This window comes from Meles meles, chromosome 6, assembly GCF_922984935.1.
Source record: "Meles meles chromosome 6, mMelMel3.1 paternal haplotype, whole genome shotgun sequence".
In the NCBI taxonomy this organism is placed as follows: Eukaryota; Metazoa; Chordata; class Mammalia; order Carnivora; family Mustelidae; genus Meles; species Meles meles.
The window spans coordinates 48135038-48154865 of record NC_060071.1 but is presented as its reverse complement, the minus strand read 5'-3'; the positions used below and the strand labels follow the sequence as shown (position 1 = coordinate 48154865).

At 48.8% G+C, this 19828-nt stretch overlaps 1 protein-coding gene across 8 annotated transcripts in view; it reads left to right on the top strand.

Annotated features, from left to right (window-relative positions):
• The window catches only part of DAPK2 (death associated protein kinase 2), a 127301-nt gene that overhangs the window by 96953 nt on the left and 10520 nt on the right, over positions 1-19828 (top strand). For 7 of the 8 annotated variants that reach the window (XM_046009698.1, XM_046009697.1, XM_046009692.1 and 4 more), the window contains exons 5-10: positions 3947-4076; positions 10254-10302; positions 11079-11105; positions 14016-14168; positions 15225-15270; positions 16797-19733. In XM_046009698.1, the coding sequence (XP_045865654.1) occupies positions 3947-4076; positions 10254-10302; positions 11079-11105; positions 14016-14168; positions 15225-15270; positions 16797-17405 (1014 nt within the window). In that variant the 3' untranslated portion in view covers positions 17406-19733. Of the gene's footprint in view, positions 1-3946; positions 4077-10253; positions 10303-11078; positions 11106-14015; positions 14169-15224; positions 15271-16796; positions 19734-19828 lie in introns of those variants that run through there. The other variant, XM_046009699.1, reaches the window with a different exon arrangement.

Here is a 19828-nt window from a genome sequence, read left to right as displayed (position 1 = left end):
AAGTTTTGCAGTCCAGCAGATAGAGGCTTAAGCCTTGTCTTCACAAGTCAGTCTTTTGATCTTGGTTTCTCTTTCTGAAACCGAGGAATGATGGCATCCACTGTATAAGATGGGGGGGGGGGGGGGTTGATGAGGTGTAAAGTGTGTCATGTGCTTGGTTAACACAGTGCAGCCAAATGACAGCTGTCCTCACTCCACGGACATTTACTGAGCACCTGGTGGATGCCAGGCTCTGTAGCAAGGAGAGGAACAAAACTCTCAGGAAGCTTGTCGCTCGGTGTGGGGAGACAGAGAAGTAAGCTGTCACCTTGAGACGGGGGAGGAGACGCTGGAATTGGGGAGGCACGGGGTGTTATGGGGACGGGGGGGTGGAATGTGTGCGCCCACGTGTCAGCCTTCTGGAGGAGAGACTATTTTTACTGAAATGCGAAGAGGAAATAAAGCAGGTTGGGGATCGGGACTGTGCAGGAAGAATGTTCCAAGTGGGGGTGAAGTCACCTGCTGTGTGTTAGGTTCTCGGGCTGGATAAGAACTTGTGAGGCCAGGCAGTACTCGGGTGAGAAAACGTGGCCTGGCCCTGAGGTTTTCACAAGCCGGTGGAGAGGCTGTTTCTCCGGACTGTGGGTGGCAGAGGTGAGAGGCCATAAGGGAAGGATGCTTCTCACCTCTCAGAGCAGTGCTGCCTGGGAGAATTCAGCCTCACATGGTTCTTCCTTCTTCCATGTTGTTCCCCACCCAGTTCCTGCTGCCCCATAATTCTGGGGGTCATCTCTGGGAGTCTGGCATGACTGCATTTGTCCGCTACAGCTCCTGTCACCATGTAGCGTGGGCTGCGGCCTGAGCACACTGCTCATCAGGAAGCCTCGGGCCCTGACACTTGTCCCAGAGACAAGCCTCAGGGCCATTGCCTGGAGAGGAGGGGAAGTTCCCAATAATGTGACTAAAGATTATGGTGGAATGGGGGGAGGAGAAGTTCCCCGCCCCCACCCGTCGGGGTGATGGTGGGCAGTGGGGAGGGCACAGCTCCTTGAATGGGGTTCCAGGACACTTGGAGTCCATGGGCAGCCATTGGAGGGCTGTACTGGGGATACTGGAGTGGGGCCATCTGTCCGGGTCCTATTTCCTGACCTCCCCTGTCCCTACTCTGCTTTCTGCAGGGCCAAAGGCCCTGCTTTGCCTTGGGAAAGGACTTTGACACATTTTCAAAATAAAGTGGAGAGAAATCTCCAGAGGGGAAAAAGGATAAACAAGCTTTAAAAAAAAAAGCAAAAGGGAATGTATTATTTATTTTCAAAGTCAGGGGAGGCCTCAGCCAGCTCCCTTGGATGAAAGTTTCCAGCCATTCTGACATGAGGTCTCAGAGACTTCAGGGAGCCAGAAAGTTTGGGATGTGGCATCTGGAGTGTCTTTGAGCCAGACTGAGAATCAGTTCCACTAACAGTTAGGACCACCCTCAGCCTGCCAGCCTCTGTGCTCTGCACTGCAGGGGTCAACAAGCAAAGACCCCAATCCTCCCTCCAGCTGAGGATCCAGTAGAGGAGCTAGGACAGTGACAGCAAGGACCGTGAGCAAAGGAGAGTGTGACAAATGTCATAACCAAAAGGTTAAAATAAGCACCAAGGGGACTGGGGAGGAGAATTCATTTCTGGGCTGTGTGTGGGTGTGTGTGTGTGGCAGGGGATGGGGGGCGGTACTCAGTTCCTCCCTTTGAGGAAAGCTTTTAAGACTAGCTGAGTTGAGTTAGACTTAGAAGCCCAGCTAGGATTTTGATGGGCAGATCAAGCAGAAGGCTTTCTAGGTAGCTCAAATCACATGAGCAAAGGCACAAGGAAATTCTTCAGGACTTCGAGAAATAGGGACACTTGATTTTCTTAAACATGTATTTATTTATTTACCTTTATTTATTTAAAACTGCATTATTGAGATAACAAGTCACGTACTTTACCACTCACCCATGTAAAGTGTACAATTTATAAAGTTGTGCAACTAACACCGAAATCAATTTTAGAAAATCTTTGTCACTCAGGGGCACCTGGGTGGCTCAGTGGGTTAAAGCCTCTGCCTTCGGCTCAGGTCATGATCCCGGGGTCCTGGGATCGAGCCCCACATCGGGCTCTCTGCTCCGCGGGGAGCCTGCTTCCCTTCCTCTCTCTCTGCCTGCCTCTCTGCCTACTTGTGATCTCTGTCTGTCAAATAAATAAATAAAATCTTAAAAAAAAAAAAAAAAGAAAATCTTTGTCACTCAAAAAAAAAAGGTCCTGTTACCCATTTACAGTCACTCCCCTTTCCCTCCAGTCCCAGGCAACTACTAATCCACTTTCCTTTTCTACGGATTTACCTAGTCAGGGTATTTTGTATCAGTGGAATCCTACAACGCATGGTCTTTTGTGACTGAGTGTGTCACTTGGCATTAAGGTTTTTTTTTTCTTTTTTTTTTTTTTTAAAGATTTTATTTATTTATTTATTTGACAGCGAGAGAGAGAGAGAGAGAGAGAGAGATCACAAGTAGGCGGAGAGGCAGGCAGAGAGAAAGAGAGAGGGAAGCAGGCTCCCCGCCAAGCAGAGAGCAGAGCTCCTGATGTGGGGCTCGATCCCAGGACCCTGAGATCATGACCTGAGCCGAAGGCAGCGGCTTAACCCACTGAGCCACCCAGGCGCCCTTCTTTTTCTTTTTTAAAAGATTTTATTTTTTTCTTTGACAGAGAGAGAGAGAGAGAGGGAGAAATAGCACAAGTGGGGGGAGGGACAAAGGGAGAGGGAGAAGCAGACTCTACGTTCAGCAGGGAGCCAGATGTGGGACTCGATCCGAGCACCCTGGGATCATGACCGGAGCTGAAGGCAGACCCTTAACTGACTGAGCCACCCAGGTGCCCCGGTGGGATGCTTGCAAGGTTCAGCCATGCTGAAATATCAATACTTCATTCCTTTTTTATTTTTTTCTTTTCCTTCATTCCTCTTTATGGTAGACTAGTATACATGGATATACCATATTCACCAGTTGATGGACATTCGTCTTGTTTTCACTTTGAGAAGAGACTGTTATGAATATGCGGCTGTGACATTTGATGTTTTGGTGCGGATGGAGGTTTTTAGGACATTCCACTTGGAATGGAGTCCAAGACCATCATGGTAGGGAGTGGGATGGGACGTGGTGAAGCAGAGCGACCTGCTCCCCCACTGTGGACTCTGGACCGCCGGGTGGGAGCAAGAAGGGTAGGCTCCTGTTCTGTCCTCACTGAGAGCCTGTGGCGTGTGAGGCCAGGGCAGGACCAGGCCCCTGCTGACGCGTCCCGGCAAGGTTGTATCCCGTCTGACAGCCGTTTTTGACCCTGGAGACAGCCTGGGCAGCTGGCATGGTCCCGGAAATCAGGTGCATTTTTTTCCCGTGTCCTGCCGAGGGCCAAAATTAGTTAGACACAAAGAGAAGTGTGAGCTACACAGTTAGTCCAGAGGAGGGGAGTTTGTCAACAGGAAGCTGGCCAGCCGGGGGAAAGAGGTGGTCAGGAAGACAGAGGTGAATAAGCCAAGTGTAAACCGAGGCTAGACTGCGAGGCTCCTACCCGTCCTGTCCTCACACAGGGGCGGTGGTTTTGTTTACAGGAGATGCTACAAGTTTCTCCCTGGCCCCATTTAACAGATCGGGAAACAGAGGCACTGCATTAAAGGGATCTGCCATTCAGAGACAGAAATGGGACCAAGCTAAGGTCTCCCCTTCTGCTGTGAACACCAGGTTTGGTGCAACCCAGGCCTTGCCCTCAGCGCTGTGCCTGTTTTTGAGTTCACAGGAAAAGACGATGCAAAACCAATAAAGAGTTTGAGTCTCCTAAAAAAGAACACCAAACCCCACCCTAACCCCAAAGTGAAAACACAAAACAGGGCTTTAATTAATGTCTTTTCTTCCTTCCTTTCCTTCCTTCTTTTTTCTTTTTTTCTTTTTGTTCTCCAGCCAGAAAACATTATGTTGTTAGACAAGAATATTCCCATTCCACACATCAAGCTGATTGACTTTGGCCTGGCCCATGAAATAGAAGATGGAGTTGAATTTAAGAACATTTTTGGGACGCCAGAATTTGTTGGTGAGTTTTAGGCCTGCTTCTCTCCCACCTAAGCATCTGGGATCCAAAGGTAGAGAAACTCTGGGAACAAACCCTGTGTCTAGGGCTGTGGTCTCTAGGCTGAGAGATGGTGCCTTGGAGACCCTCCCCCTTAGAAATACAATGGGTGGGGAAGGAAATGTCCTGGGTTTTCTGGGTAAGGGTGTTGGCTTTGAGCACCCAGTGGGAGGGGGAGGCCAGAAAAGGCTACAGGCCTTTGCAGAGCCAAACCCTCCGCCAGCTGGCCCCACCCCCTGCTCTTCATTGAATTTATTGTGAAGATTTAAAATTAACTTGCCCTCTGGCATTCCCATAAACTCAAGTTTCTCTGGAGCAGCTTTTGATTTCCTGAAAAGGAAAAGGGAAATCATCTGCCAAATGCCAGATCTACCCACTCACCTCTCCTGTGTGCCTGGCCTTTATTCGGGCAGCTGTGTCTTCCCTCTCGTTCTTTCAGCCTTGGCTCAGGCCCCAGAAGCCCCCTCATGGGACTGGGACTGCAGGTTGGGGATCCTAGAGAGGCAGCCTTGAAGAGGGGAGAGGAATGAGAATCAAGGACCACTGTCTCTCTCTGCTTTGGGAGTTGGAGTGGTCTTGGAAATGGAGGGAGGGCATGGTCTCCCCAAAACCTGGAGGTGGAAACTTCTGACCACAGTCTAATCAAAAAGGAAAACAGAATGTGTCAGATCATCCCTTCTGATGGATTTTCGGGTCACACATGCCAGTGCTAAGGGCTCTTCTAGAAGGGTGCTGTCAAGGACCCAGAGACCCCAGGGTAGGGGAACATTGCTGTGTGCCAGGTACTATGCTGGGGGTCCTACAAACATTATCTCAGTTAATCTTCAAACAACCTCATAAAGCAGATTTAATTATTTTCTCTATCAAATGCTTTGTTCACGGCAAAACAACGAGTCAGTTGTAAAGCTAAGATTCAAATGTAGATACATCTAACATCAAAGCCTGTGCTCTTTTGGTTACACTGAGTTGTCTTTCTAAAAAGATCTTGCCCCCAGGGGGCGTGCAATGTAGTTGTTGAAACAAGACATCAAACCACCAAGTAGCAGTGCTGGAAGGATCTGTTTGGGTCATCAATCTAGTTTAACAAGTGTGGAATTGGAAGGCTACAGGATGTCAGTTGAGGTCAACCAATGGTTATTCTTCATCTACTTTATGACAGATGTTTGGTGAGGTACTGGGGACACAGTGATGGCAAGGAGGCACACTCAGAATGACACATCCAAGGTCACACAATGAGCTGGTGGCACAACCAACTTGAACCTGGGGCACAAGACATCTATTCTTAAACTTTGTCCAAGATAGCAGTTGCTGTCCACTATTCACGTGTGTGGTAAAATGCGTATATGTATCAAACCGAGTGTTAATCAACAGTAAATGGTTCAACTAGAAATTCAGGGCAAGAGTGGAAGAAGTGACACAAGACAGCATATGATTAATTATAAAGTGAATGATGAAGTTATCTCTGGAAGACTGTTCAAATAAGATGTCCAGTCTGGCAGAGTCAGTGGGATCAGTCATGCCCTTGAGTCAAAGAGAGACAAATGGCTGGTGTTATGGGCCAGAGAAGTGTCTGAAGAGGGATGGGGACAGAGTCAGGGTAGAGGAGGAGCACATCCCAGGTTCAGTCATTTATGGCAGGGGGTAGGGCCAGAATTAGTGCATTTATTGGGGATGGTTCACTGTCCACTCTGGATGGAACAGGGAGTTCCCATCAGACTAGCCATGTGAGTGGGATATTGAGGAGTAGGCCACACTGTGGAGGGTTTTTTTCCACTGCTATGCTGTTAAAAGTCTAACAACTGGGTCTCAACACAAAACACAACCCTAATTTATAGCATTTGCCAGTTTTAAGCTACCAATTTTAACTGGTCACTGAATTCAGAGTTGGGAAGAGATGCCCATAGTGGACTCTGGTGAGCCCGTATGACCCAGCTCTAGCCCAAAACTGGTTTTGTTTGTACCTTACAGATATATAGGGTGATTTCTCTAGGTCTGTGTCCAAATTAGAATGACTTTCTTGGGGCGCCTGGGTGGCTCAGTGGGTTAAAGCCTCTGCCTTCGGCTCAGGTCATGATCCCAGGGTTCTTGGGATCGAGCCCCACATCGGGTTCTCTGCTCCGCAGGGAGCCTGCTTCCTCCTCTCTCTCTGCCTGCCTCTCTGCCTAGTTGTGATTTTTCTCTGTCAAATAAATAAAATGTTTAGAAGAAAAAAAAGAATGACTTTCTTTACCCAGGACTCCTGAGAAACAGGGTTATAATCACTTGTCCTACTCTCACCATTCCTTTGAAATTTGAACCTGAGGCACAGTGTTGAAAAGTAACTACTGTCAGCCTCTAGGAGTGTAGTGGATCCAGTCTTCCAAAAGCCTTCCTGCTACAAAACTGGATTCTTGAGGAAAACACTCTTTTTTTAAAAAAGATTTTATTTATTTATTTGACTGACAGAGATCACAAGTAGGCAGAGAGGCAGATGGAGGTGGGGGAGGAGGGTGGAAGCAGGCTCCCCGCTGAGCAGAGAGCCCAATGAGGGGCTGGATCCCAGGACCCTGGAATCATGACCTGAGCCGAAGGCAGAGGCTTTAACCCACTGAGCCACCCAGGCGCCCTGGAAAATATTCTTTTTAAAGAAATTCTGGACCCATAGCAAATAAGAGAAATGTTTGAGTGTAGTGACTCCTCCAGCACCACTAACCCCACCTCTAAAGCCCAGTGAAATGAACTTAGAGCTGGGTCTTGGGGCAGCAAAAGAATTCAGTAAGAAGACCTCTCCTAAAGTGTGTGTATCAGCATTTCAATGAGAGACCAGCAAGACTTAGACATCGGAGGACATAAGATGCTGAAATTATCAGAGGTTGACTATAAAATAAATGGAATGTATAGAAATAAAAGAAACACACGAATGAGCAACAAGAGGCTGTCAAAAATGAACAGGCAACAAACAAACAAACAAACAAAAAACCAGGCAAATTCTAGAAAGAACCAGATAGAATTTTGAGAGATTTAACATATACGCCTAGAAATTTAAAATTCAGTGAATGAGTTACACAGCATGTTTTACACTGCTGAAGAGAAAATTGGAGAATTGAAAGGCAGAGCTGAAAAAATAATTAGCTAGAATACCAATGAAGGACAAAGACACGAAAATATGAAATAGAGGACAAGTATAAGAGGGTAAAATGGAAAGCTTAACTAACATAGGTCTGTTTGGAATCCCAGAGGAGGGAATGAAGACAAAAGAGGAGCAGCATTTGAAGAAAATGGCTGAGAATTTCCAGAAGTGTTGTAAAAACATGCACGCCCAGCTACAAAAAGGACAATGTATATCGAACAGAAAACAATAAAAATAAATCCATTATAGTTATACTGTAGTTAACATTACAATTAAACTATAAGGTACCAAAGACAAAGAGATCTTAAAAGCAGCCAGAGAGAAGATCACCAATCAATCAATCAAAAACAAATTTTAAAAAAGTAGACTGACAGCATACTTCTCAAAACAACAATGGAAACCAATGTCCAATAGAATATTATCTTCCAAGAACTGAGGAAAAATTAAAAAAACAGTAATTAGGGAGCATCCCTTTACTTGCTAGGTGGGATGCTGATTGATTCATGAATTGCTTAATAAAGTCAATTACATACTAAAAAAAAAAAAAGAACCCCTAACTGCATACCCAGGAATGTTATATTTCAAGAAAGAGGGTAAACGATTTAGACAAAACACAGCAAAGAACAAAAATCAAAAGTGAACAACAAGAAAGGGAAACCATGAAATAATTAACCACCAACAAGCATGTATTACTAGAACTACCAAAGATGTGCTTGTGAATTAATGACCTTTTGAGGGAAAGTCTCAATGCAAGAAGTAATAGGAGCAAAGAAATGAGTAAACATTAGACAAATATAAACTCTGTTTAAAATAATGATGATAGGGGCGCCTGGGTGGCTCAGTGGGTTGGAGCCTCTGCCTTCAGCTCAGGTCATGGTCTCAGGGTCCTGGAATCGAGCCCCGCGTCGGGATCTCTGCTCAGCGGGGAGCCTGCTTCCCTTCCTCTCTCTCTCTGTCTGCCTCTCTGCCTACTTGTGATCTTTCTCTCTGTCAAATAAATAAAATCTTTTAAAAAATAAAAATAAAATAATGATGATAATGTTTGTGGGGTTTAAAAAAAGAACTAAAAATGGAGGAAAATGATATTAGGACAGAGGGCTTACAATGAGTGTTTTAAGGTTCTTGTATTGTTAGAAGAACGTCAAAACACTGCTTTATGTTAGAATTTGTTAGATAGCCATCCTAAAGTCTCAAGGGTGGCCATTACAAAAATATAAGTAGAGGGGCGCCTGGGTGGCTCAGTGGTTTAAGCCACTGCCTTCGGCTCAGGTCATGATCTCAGGGTCCTGGGATCAAGTCCCGCATCAGGCTCTCTGCTCGGCAGGGAGCCTGCTTCCCTCTCACTCTCTCTGCTTGCCTCTCTGCCTACTTGTGATCTCTCTCTGTCAAATAAATAAATAAAATCTTTAAAAATATATATATATAAGTAGAGGGGGAAACAATAAGAAAATTAATTTTAAAAACTATCAAAGAAAAAAAAAACAAGAAAGAAGAAGAGCACAGAAGAAAATGGACCAATAAAAGCACACAGAGGACAGCAGTGAGTGTATAAGCATATCAAGCAGACAAGCCTGGAAAGTGAGTTGTGTTTCTCAAACTCTCTGTGGTGAAAGACTGAAAAAAAAAAGTGTTTTCAATCTGTCCGGGACTGCTTTTTCAGTAAGATACTGGAAAAATAAATCCCTAGAAAAATTATCACAATTTGAATGTCATGGCAACGCCAAGTTGCTCTGTGAGTTTCTAAATGCTTATTCCCAATTTTTGTACCTACTGTGTCTGGACCAGTCACTGTCTTCAGACCGCACCTTGAATCACTGTCTGAGAGGACATCTTTTGTGTTTGTGAGGAAACGTGTGCAAAAAGTTCATAACAGTATTCTTCTGATAAGAAAAGAAGTGGAAACCATCCAAATGATCACTGAGGGGAAGATGCTATATGTTTGCACAGTGGACTACTACATAGTAGTGAAAAAGAAAGACCATGGATGAACCCTGAGTGAACGCTAAAAGCATAATGTTGGGGTGGGGGGCGGTGACTACATCATATCCAGTAAGACATCATTTTTAAGAAGCTAAAAAATAAGCAGGAAATTGTTTCCCTTTGTCTTGAAGTAGAGTGGTGGGAAGGTGGGCACACCCCATAGATGCCGTGGGTTTGCTATTGTTCTAGATGAACAAATGTAGCCTTTCCTGCTCTCTCCCTTTTTTCCATTATGATCAGACAGGCTCAGCCCCTCTCTCTTCTCTAGCTACTCACCTCTCTTTCTCCTCCATTTCATGGCCAAGCTTTCTTAAGGTGTCATCTACACTCTTATCTCGACGTCTACCATCCCATCACTCTCTAGACACTACTCACTTTCCAAGTGCTCGTCTGTTTGATCTTCACGCAGCACTCGGCCCTCTTCTGTCCTGGGTAGAATCTTTTTTCCTAGACCCTGCACCCACTCCTGGTCACCACATCATCCACCTATCTCCTGTTTCCACCTGTACGATGACTTCAGATTTGACGGCTCTGTCTCCCTCTCCTGTTCCCAGGACATCTTTGTCTGGATGCCCCTTGGGCACCTCAGGCTCACCATCTCATTGGCCCCAGAATGTCTTCATTCTCCTCAGTAGGGAGGTGCCCCTCTTTCAGACCAGACTCAGGGATTTGGATTCCCTTTCTGCCTTCTTTTCTTCATTATCACTTTCCAGTGCTGACCTGCCTGGTTTCACCAGAGGGTTCTAAAGCAGGCCTTGTTGCTAGGCCCCATTTCCTCTTCCTGCGTCTTCCTCACGCCACCCTGCGCTTCCTCTTCAGGGTGTTCCTCTCCCCCACCATCAAGGCCTCTGTGTAAAAGCTTCCCACCAGAGTAACAGGCAACTTCATCTCTCAAGATTCTTAGACCCAGAATTATCTCCATCTGTTGCTCTGATTTTTCCTTAGTGAGGATTCAGGAGGAAGACATTTGTCACCAAACACCCTAAAATTCTCTCTAGACTTATCTTCTCATCTTCATTCCCCTGCTGATTCTTCAATCTGGCTTCTTTCAGCTCCAGAAATTGTGAACTACGAGCCCCTGGGACTGGAGGCTGACATGTGGTAAGTTGTGCAGGCCATCTCAGCGCCTTAGGGATCCTTTCAAGGTCAGCATGCCTCAGACCCCGGCTCTGGCTGACATTCCCCTCGACCATGAAAACCCCTTTCTCCACACATTTGGAGCCTCTGGCTGCTCTACGTGTGCTGGGCCCACGGCCCTGGCAGCCGGAGGCAGCCAGGCCCGGACCTGAGGCCACTTAGAACATGGCCGAGGCAGGGACAAGGGGAGAGGCGAGGCTGTAGGTGCAGAATCAGCCCTGAGGCCTGGCACAGTCATTATAAAGAAATAGTAATAATAGGTCATTCCGTTAATCAACCAAGTGACTGTCCAGAGCCTTTTAGGCTCTAACCACGGTGTGGGGCCCAGGGGTACTGTAGAGGATTTTCTGCACAGACAGGACTCATTTCACTGAACAGTGCCTGATAGGGGCCGATACCTTGATTGCCTGGTTTTCTAGCAGTTTTGTGAGTAGTTATTATGCTCCTTTTAGGAGGAGAAAGAGGCTCAGAGATGATAAGGGACTTGCCCCAGTCACAGCCTGCCAGTGCAGGACTCTGAACTTGGGTCCTTAGACTGAATGTCCAGAGCTCAGTGACTCCACAAACATTCCAGGCTGCTGCTGAAGAGTGGGACCGAGAGGGCCATGGACTTGAGATGGCATCTTTAGGCCGCCGTGAAGGGGCAGGTGACCACATCCCCTGGGGACCGTGCAGAGGAGTCCTTGCTGGGCTGGGGTCAGAGCCGTGTGGCTCTGACTGGCCTGTTCTTTGTTTTGCAGGAGCATAGGCGTCATCACCTACATCCTGTAAGTATCCCTGATGCCGGGACCCCGACCTCACTTGGATCAAGGGGACCTGGGAGGACTCAGAGAGGGGCAGGCAGACAGGCAGACTGAATTTACTGATTTTCCCCATTTACTCATTTACTGTGAGCCAGATGTGTTCGATCCCCACCTCACACCTGGCCGTCTGTGCTCTCAGCTCCGGTTGGGACACTTGGCCCCAGCGTGGAGGCTGAGCCTTGTCCCTATCTCCACTGCTGCCCGGCATCCCCCTCTCGGCCTCACCCGGGCTGCATGTCCGTGAGAAAGTCAGCTTTCACCCAGAAGCCTTGCTCCAGCCCTCCGGCGGCCATGCCTTCCCTGACCCCGCGTCTTCCTCCCTGGTCACCCCTGCCTTCCCCAGCTCTCACAGCCTCTCTCGTTTCTCCCCAGAGCCTCATTCCCAGCCCCGAAGTATGAAGTTGCTCAAGCAGTCATTTCCTGTGTAGCCCCCGTGCAGGGAACCTGCCACTTTCGATCTGTGTGGCCTTGGGCAGATACTTAACCTCTGGGCCTGTTTTCCTCCTCAGGAAAATAGGAATCTCAAACTTCCTGCCCGAGGGTGTGCTGTGCGGGTTAAGGAAGCAGACACGTGCAAACTCCCCGGGCAACTCTGACTGATTAGTAGGTCTTCATTCCAGTGGGGCTTTCCCACACTTTTCCCCGACCGTGCACCTGGAACGTGCTATTTTTAGGGCACACTGGGTCAGAGTCTAGTGGCTGCCAGAAGTGATGTGGGGGCGTCAGCACCCAGCACCCCTCTCCGCCAGTTCTCTGACTTTTCCAGCAGCCCACAGCCTGGGAGCTCTCTACAATGTGGAGGGTCGCGATCCTGGCTGCACATGAGACCTTGTGATACCTACCACTGCCCTCAGCCCCCTGCAGAGCTATTACATCAGAATTGCTAGGGATGGGGTCTGGGCATCAGTATTTTTTAATCAGGTTTTTTTTTTAAGGTTTATTTATTTCTCAGAGAGAGCACAAGTGGGGGGAGGGGTAGAAGGGAAGGAGAGAGACTCAAGCAGACTCCCCTGTGCTGAGCACAGAGCCCCACACAAGGCTCCATCCCAGGACCCTGAGATCATGACCTGAGCCGAAATCCAGAGTCAGACACTTAAAGGACTGAGCCACCCAGGGGCCCCTGGAGATCAGTATTTTTTTGAAAAGCTCCAGAGGAACTGGACACAGAGGAGAACTGGATCCATTGCTCCATGTTTCCAGATTCTGCGATGGCTCTCGAAACCTTGATTTTTTTTTTTTTTTTTAGAACTCTGGTTTCCATACTGAAATATTGAGGAATTTGAGTGTGTACCAGACACATAGCCTTCTTGCAGCCCATTTGAGTCCCACACAGTTTCTTGTTTCTTGGGTGCCTGCTCCATGGTGGGCTCTGGGCCAGGCACTCAGGATGCTGCCATGAAGGAGGTCTGCCCTGCTTGCCTGGAGCTCCCCGTGTCGGGAGAGACACCACACATCTAAGTCGCACTCGGTGGGACCAAAGTCATGCTGGGTGTATGAACACGCCTCTGTGAGACATAGCTGGGAGAGGCACTGGTTTGCTGGGGCTGTGGAAGATTTAACGAAGGAGAGACTGCGATTCACTGGAGTTGGGCTGTACAGAATGAGATTAATTCTCCAGGTGGAAAGGGAGGCAAGGGCTATCTGCTAAGGAAGGAAACAGTGTGCCTGGTAAGTGTGGCGAAGTGTACTGAGGAGGTGGTAGGGACTAACTTCTGATGTCCTGCTCAGGAGTTTAGATGTGATCCTGTAGAAAATGGGGAGTCATAGAAGGTTCTTTGTGTTCAAAGACAGAAATCATGGCCACTGATTCCAGAGCGCTTAGTATGGGCAAGACTGCCTGGAGCATTGTTAGCGTATTATTTACTCTTTATAACAATCATGTGAGGTGGAGGCTTTTATTTTCTTCATTTTATGGAGAAGGAAACTGCAGCTCAGAGAGGTTGTGTAACTTACCTAGGTTCACACAGCTATTGAGTAGTGGAGCTGGGATTCAAATCCTGGTCTGAAATAGCAAAATTTTCCCAGTGCACCTTGCTGCCATTGTGCCAAGAAAGCGACTGTGGGGATGGGGATGGACTTCAGGAGATATTTAGTAGGTAAAACCGACAAGAGTTGAAGGCTGGGTAGACGTGGTGAAGAAAGGGATGGACGGGTCAGAGGTGAGTCCTGTGTTCTAGCTTGGGAGCATCTGTGGAGTGACATCATTCATCAAGGCAGGGAGCTCATGGAGCGAGGTTAGGGCACAGTGACAATGACACATCTAGGGAGACGTATCCCATAAGCTGGAATATGAGTCAGGAAACAGTAGATTTGGGAGTCACTATCTGAATGACACATTCTTGACAAACCCTGCAGAGGAACCTCACATACCCTTCCCGGCCCTAATGGCCCATCTGTTTCCACACCTCTCAGGCTTGGCTCAGGATGCTCCCTTAGTCTAGAAGACTTCATCTGCCCTGACTGCTGACAACCTCTTCCTTCTTCAAGACACAGCTGATACTAATGTCAGCTCCGCCGTGGAGCCTGCACTGGGTGTCCCCTCTGTCCTGTGCTCCCCCAGACCTTCGTCAGGTCTTCTGTTATATTGTTTTATTTTGCTTGGGATTACGAAGAGTCATGGCTGTGTTTTCTCCCCTCCTCTTCCAAGTTCCTGGGAGACAGTTTCTATCACGTACTTACTGGGAGCTCCATGAAGTAGATTGAGTCGGACTCAGTTAGTCGAGAAGGCTGCTGACTGGCTGCCCAGAGCGGGCAGCTAATGCTGCCGGCAGCTTCCCATCCCCATGCAATACTACGAGTCAGGGTTCCCTGACTCCCTCCACCCTGACTCCCTCTACTCACCTACAGTCACACATTCCCTCTCTCTGTATTCAGCCTAAGTGGAGCATCCCCTTTCCTGGGAGACACGAAGCAGGAAACGCTAGCAAATATCACAGCCGTGAGTTATGACTTTGACGAGGAATTCTTCAGCCAGACCAGCGAGCTGGCCAAGGACTTCATTCGGAAGCTTCTGGTTAAAGAGACCCGGTAAGATAACAGAGAAAGGCATGGGTTTCTGAGGTACTGACCTTCTCCTGTCCCCTCTCCTGAAGACATGTCAGTCTGTCCCTACTTTGCCACGGGCTGCCACGTTCACCATCTTTGTCTAATCTGGGCAAGTGTTGAGAAGTGTGGAGTAGCTGAGACTTGGCATTCATCTTGCTTGCTCAGGTCTTTCTGCTTTCTTTCCTGCCAAAATACAAATAAGTCTGTGTGTATGTGTGCGTGCACGTACACACACGTGTTTGGAAGTCAGCCTGCATTTCTCTAGGGCACATTATGTTTTCCAGTCTGTCCCAAAGGCACCTAGAACTAGGATTTGAAAAAGAAAGTGGCAGAGTTTCTAAACCAATCCAGATGGGAGCGGGGGGGGGGGGGGCAGACTCAGAGGGGTCAGTAAGTGGGAAAATAGGAGACATGCTAATCCGACCCCTTCTTAGGGCCTAGGGAGGGCCCTGTGGCTACAAAGTCAAAGCAGGAGGTAGGCTCCAGGGAATGGTAAGATGCTGGGTGCCCAGAGCATGGGCTAGATGGGACAGGAATGAGATCTACAGATTCTAGAAGGCCATGTCCTCTTGGTCCCACAGACTTCAGAGAGAGCCAGAATGGGGTCCTCAAAAGAGTAGGATCCTGGTTTCCCCATCTAATGGCAGTGCTAGGTCAGATCCCGACCAGAGCAGGGAAGGGCTGAGAAGGGATCTGGGAAGCAAACAGAATAACACGGAGGCTTAGTGGTCTGTGTAGAACTCAGCTCCCAAAAGCACTTTTGAGTCTCATAGAGTGTGTTGTTAGGCCCTTTTGAGTTTGCGGCCAAAGATGAGGGTTTATGTAATGTCACTCTACGGAGGGGTCTGCCTGGACCACTTTGTCTGGAATGCAGGGAGTTCAGCCAGTTCCTCATCCAGCTCTGCGTTCCTCATCATTCTGGTTCGATGGCAGTGGTCAAAGAATGCCACAAGGCGGGTCTGACAGAGAGTGAAGATGGAGACGGTTGCTCTCAGCTTCTGTCCTCCTGGATCATCAGTTTTCTGATCCTCGTTGCAGGAAACGGCTCACAATCCAAGAGGCTCTCCGACACCCCTGGATCACGGTAAGGGCATGGTGTGGAGTGCCAGTGAGCAGGAGGTCCGCGATCTGTCGCGGGGGCTGGGTGGGGTGGCCAGATGCAGAGGGCCCACGGGAAGACCTTTGCTAGAAACCCCCACCCTTGGGCATAGATGACAGCCAGGCAGAGGTGCCAAATGGTCTGAGTTTGTTCAAATAAGTTCATAGGTTTAAGTTTATATTTCACAGGTTTGGGTGACTTACGAAATGAAGGCTTCACAAGCCTCCCTTGAAACACTTTATCTTTGGGGCTGTCTTACAAAGTGTACTTTGTCGGAGGACGTGTCACTGTCATTCTCAAAGCAGAAATCAGGACTCCCAAGTTGTAGAGAGAAAGCAAAGACAATCAGAGACCTCAATTCTGTAACCAAACCTCTTTCTTTCTGACTTTTGGGGCTCTGAGTAAAGGATGACACTCTGACCAGTCAGCCAGCTTTCTCCGGTGCCTTGAAACCTTAGGGGACAGGGCTCGGAGATGGCAGCCTAGTGTGGCGGACAGGCAGTCATCCCCAGTGCAAGGCTGTTCCCTCTGGGGAGATGGGGGTGTGAAGGTGACGCCCCACCTAACCTGTGTCGTAACTGGCCTTCCAGCCACTAGTCTGGGGAGGGTTTTGCTTTCTAGGCACAGGACAGTAAAGTACTAGTTAAAAGCACTTTGCCCAGGAGTGTCTGACTGACTCAGGTATAGAGTATGTGACTCTTGACCTTGAGTTTGGTAGTTCAAGCCTTCAAGCCCCACACTGGGTGTAGAGATTACTTATAAAAACAAACAAACAAACAAACAAACAAAGAAAACCCACTTGGTGGGGTGCAAATCAGGAGACCAGGTTCATGGCCCTACTTCGGCTGACTGATGAGATGTGCACTCCCCCAGGCATCACCAGATGTCCCATTCATCTGCATCTTAAGGAGAGGCTAGGATGATCTGAGCGAGCAGATGGGCAAGGGTAGGGCCTGTGGAAGATGGAGGTCAGGAAGGCTGGAATGCTTGGAGTAGGTTCATCTGCCCGTTAAAGAATGGGGAAGGCCAAGGGCCCTCTAGGTTTGGAGTGGGCCCTGAGCCCAGAGTGAGCGAGTTCCTTGGGCTTCCTGAGCCAAGTTGCTAAGGGCCCACCCAGCATGCCAGCCGGCCCTGAAGGAGAGCAGTCCCTCAGCCTCCCTCAGCCAGCCATGGTCTTGTCTGCTCCTGCCTTTGAGCAGTTGCCTGCAGAGTTCTGGCTATCCCCTGCTTGTCTGTGTGAGCTTCCTCAATGCTATGCGTGTGGAGATCTTCTCTAATGGCCATGGATCCCTGCCCCCCAGCCCTGAGGTGAGCATGCGGGCAGCACCCCTGTGGTCTTGAATCTTTGTCATCGTCCGTGGGGATGCTCATCTCACTGTGGTCCTCCCTGTGGCCTGATGCATGCAGCAAATGCCTACAAGGCTGCTTGTGTGCCTTCTGCCTGCACCTTGAACTGCCCTTTGGGTCGGGCATCAACTTAATTCTGGCTGTTTTATCCAAACACCCACTAGTCCAAAGGAGAAGTCAGGGCCCAGGAACAGCATAAGACAGAGCCCACCCAGCTGAAGACCAAGCGCCTGAGAGAGTACACCCTCAAATGCCACTCGAGCATGCCCCCCAATAACACATACGTCAACTTTGAGCGTTTCGCCCGCATAGTAGAGGATGTGGCGCAGGTCGACCAGGGCTGCCGTACCCTGGCAGGGACCCACGACACCATCCAGGATGACGTGGAGGCCCTAGTCTCCATATACAACGAGAAGGAAGCTTGGTACCGAGAGGAGAGTGAGAATGCCCGGCACGACCTATCCCAGCTCAAGTATGAGTTCCGCAAAGTGGAGTCCTTGAAGAAGCTCCTTCGAGAAGACCTCCAGGCCACAGGGGCCGGCCTCGGAAGCATGGCCAGGAAATTGGACCATCTGCAGGCACAGTTTGAAGCTTTAAGGCAGGAGCTCTCAGCAGACCTACAGTGGATCCAGGAACTGGCAGGCAGCTTCCAGCTGGAGGATAGGAACACAGATGGCCTGGGCTCCATGTTCCACAGGGATGCCAGGGAGTCCCTAGTGGAGCTGCTCGACAGATCAGCCTGCAAGGAAGCCTTGGCCGGCTTGAAGCCCTGAGTTCCAGAATCTAGTCCGTGATGCATCCTGGAGGATTTGCAGAAGCATGCTTCTGAGTGCCCTGCCAGGACATTAGCTAGAATTAGCTCGCAGGGTGTGCGTCTGTAGCAGAGCCTTCCACCCCCTTCACAGGATCCAGAATCAGGAAGGTGCTAGCTAGTTATTCCTTCTGCACCTCCTCTCACCAGCCTGGATTTCTGGGAGGGTGGCTGGCAGAGGCCAGGCTGTTGAAACAATTGCGAGTCAATACCCCTCCGCAAACCCTTCTCGGGAGGGAGGATGGCTGGCCAAGGGGGATGCTCAAGAATTGATTTGTGATCGTGGATTCATTCACATCTCACTTCCCATCTCTATGCCTTGGGGACTGCAGACCTTGAGGAATCTTTGCCTTAACTTAGGGATAACAATAAGCCAGTGTGCTGCTTTCCTGCTATGGAAGGAGGGATTTAAAATGCATGGAGAAAATATTACCTTTTACTGGCACTGACTTTTCACTTATGAGCACTTATGTCTTTGATGTTTAAAAGAACTCTGTGAGCAGGAAAGTGGGTGGTATTAGCATTGTTGTTACTATTGTTTCCATGTAACTGTTAAGGAAATTGATACAGAGAGGGAAAGTGAAGTCCTCAAGATCTTTCTTAGCTGGTTGATACAGGAAGACGGACTCTCAGATGAGGTCTATGGGGAGCAATAGTGAGACTTTGCTGTAAGTGTTCACTTTCACAGTAACATTCAGCTCCAGAGATAAAGACTTCGTCTAACTCATGTATTCTGCCAGGTAGAGTAGAATGCCCCATACCTTTAGATGATTGTCCCAAGAAGTGGGTCCTGAAGGGTGCTGCTTGCTGTTCCTATCCAGGTCTGTCCCTGTCTGCAGATCAGTGTGCCGAGCAGGAGGCAAGGGGCAGCATCTCCCCCTTCTCTCCCTTTCCCCTTTCTGGCCCAAAGTCCCAACCTTGTTTTAGGAATGAAGACCAAAAGAAATCGACAAGAAGATCCCTTTTCTTATGTACCTAGGGCATTGGGGCCCTGAAAGGGCCGAGAAACTCTATGAGAGTTTAAGATTGGGAAGCACAAGCTCAGGGGTCCCCTCTTGACCCCAAGCTTTGAGCACCCTCCCTGAGGACTGTGTGAGGTCCTCTCACTGGTGGGGGTGGGGGGGGTGGCGGTCAGCCAGCTCATATGGACAGAGCGTGGTAGAGTGTGGGCCCGGCACTGGACTAGAAGCTTGGGGGTGAGGGACCAGATGGTATCATTTCAAAGTGATTTCACAGACTCACAAAACACCCTTGTCCAATAGGCAGGATAAGTGTTATTCCGAATCTGGAGATGTGGAAACAGAGAGGTTGATTTGCCCAAGGCCACAGTCAGTGGGAACCATCCCAGGCTCCAGGAGTTTACTCTCTGCTTCCAGAGCAGAGATGTCCAAGGTCACCCAACCACCTATTGACAAATAATGTTTGAGCACGTGCCAACTGCCAGGCACTCGGTCAGCGCTGGGGTTACAATGTTGAGTAAAATCATCGTAAACACAGGAGCGCGTCTCCTGCCTTCATGGAGTTCACCGTCAGGTAAAGGATTCCCACGTGAATCAAGAACACGTGAATCTACAAGTGCAAGAGTGCGTGTTCAACACATGCGATGGAAGAGATGTGTGTAGCCAGTAGTGGGGTTTGATCTAGTCAGGGAAGGCCTCCCTGAGGTGGTGATGCTGGAGACGAGGTCCGGGGAGCAAAACAGGGAGAAAGAAGTGTTCCTGACAACAGAGCTGTCAGGGCCAGGGCTCGGTGGTGGAGAGGGCATGGAAGCTGGAAGGGAGAAGAAAAGGTGGGTAGATGGTGTAGATGTGGCTGGAGAGAAGGCGTGACCAGTGGTACTGTGCCAAATTTAAGAGCTCTGCCTTCGTCCCAGGAGTCTTGGGGAGCCATGATGGATGCCAGGCTAGGCAACAGCCTGCAGAGCTGGGCAGGGGAGGGGATGGCCAGTGAGTGGCACAGAGGGCAGGTGGTTTGGTGTGAGACATGAGATTTTTGACCCAATGCAAGCCTACCTCCTTTTCCATCATCATGCTAGATCATTTCAAATATCACATATAATATTTGTAACAGAAACAGTTTCCATCAAATGTAAGAAGCCATATTTTCATCAAATATACGATGCGTTGTTATTTTACATACCAAAATTAAGAAAGAAAAAAGCCAGGTGTGATAGGAGACCGCCTAACCTCCCCACCAAAGCCGGGACACCCTCCCTGCGAGGGCCAGCAGAAATAAAGCCATCGTGCAAAAAGGGAAAGCAAGGAAATGCGTGTTTCATTCTTCTTTTTTGTTTTAAAGATTTTATTTATTTATTTATTTGACAGACTGAGAGAGATCACAAGTAGGCAGCAAGGCAGGCAGAGAGAGAGGAGGAAGCAGGCTCCC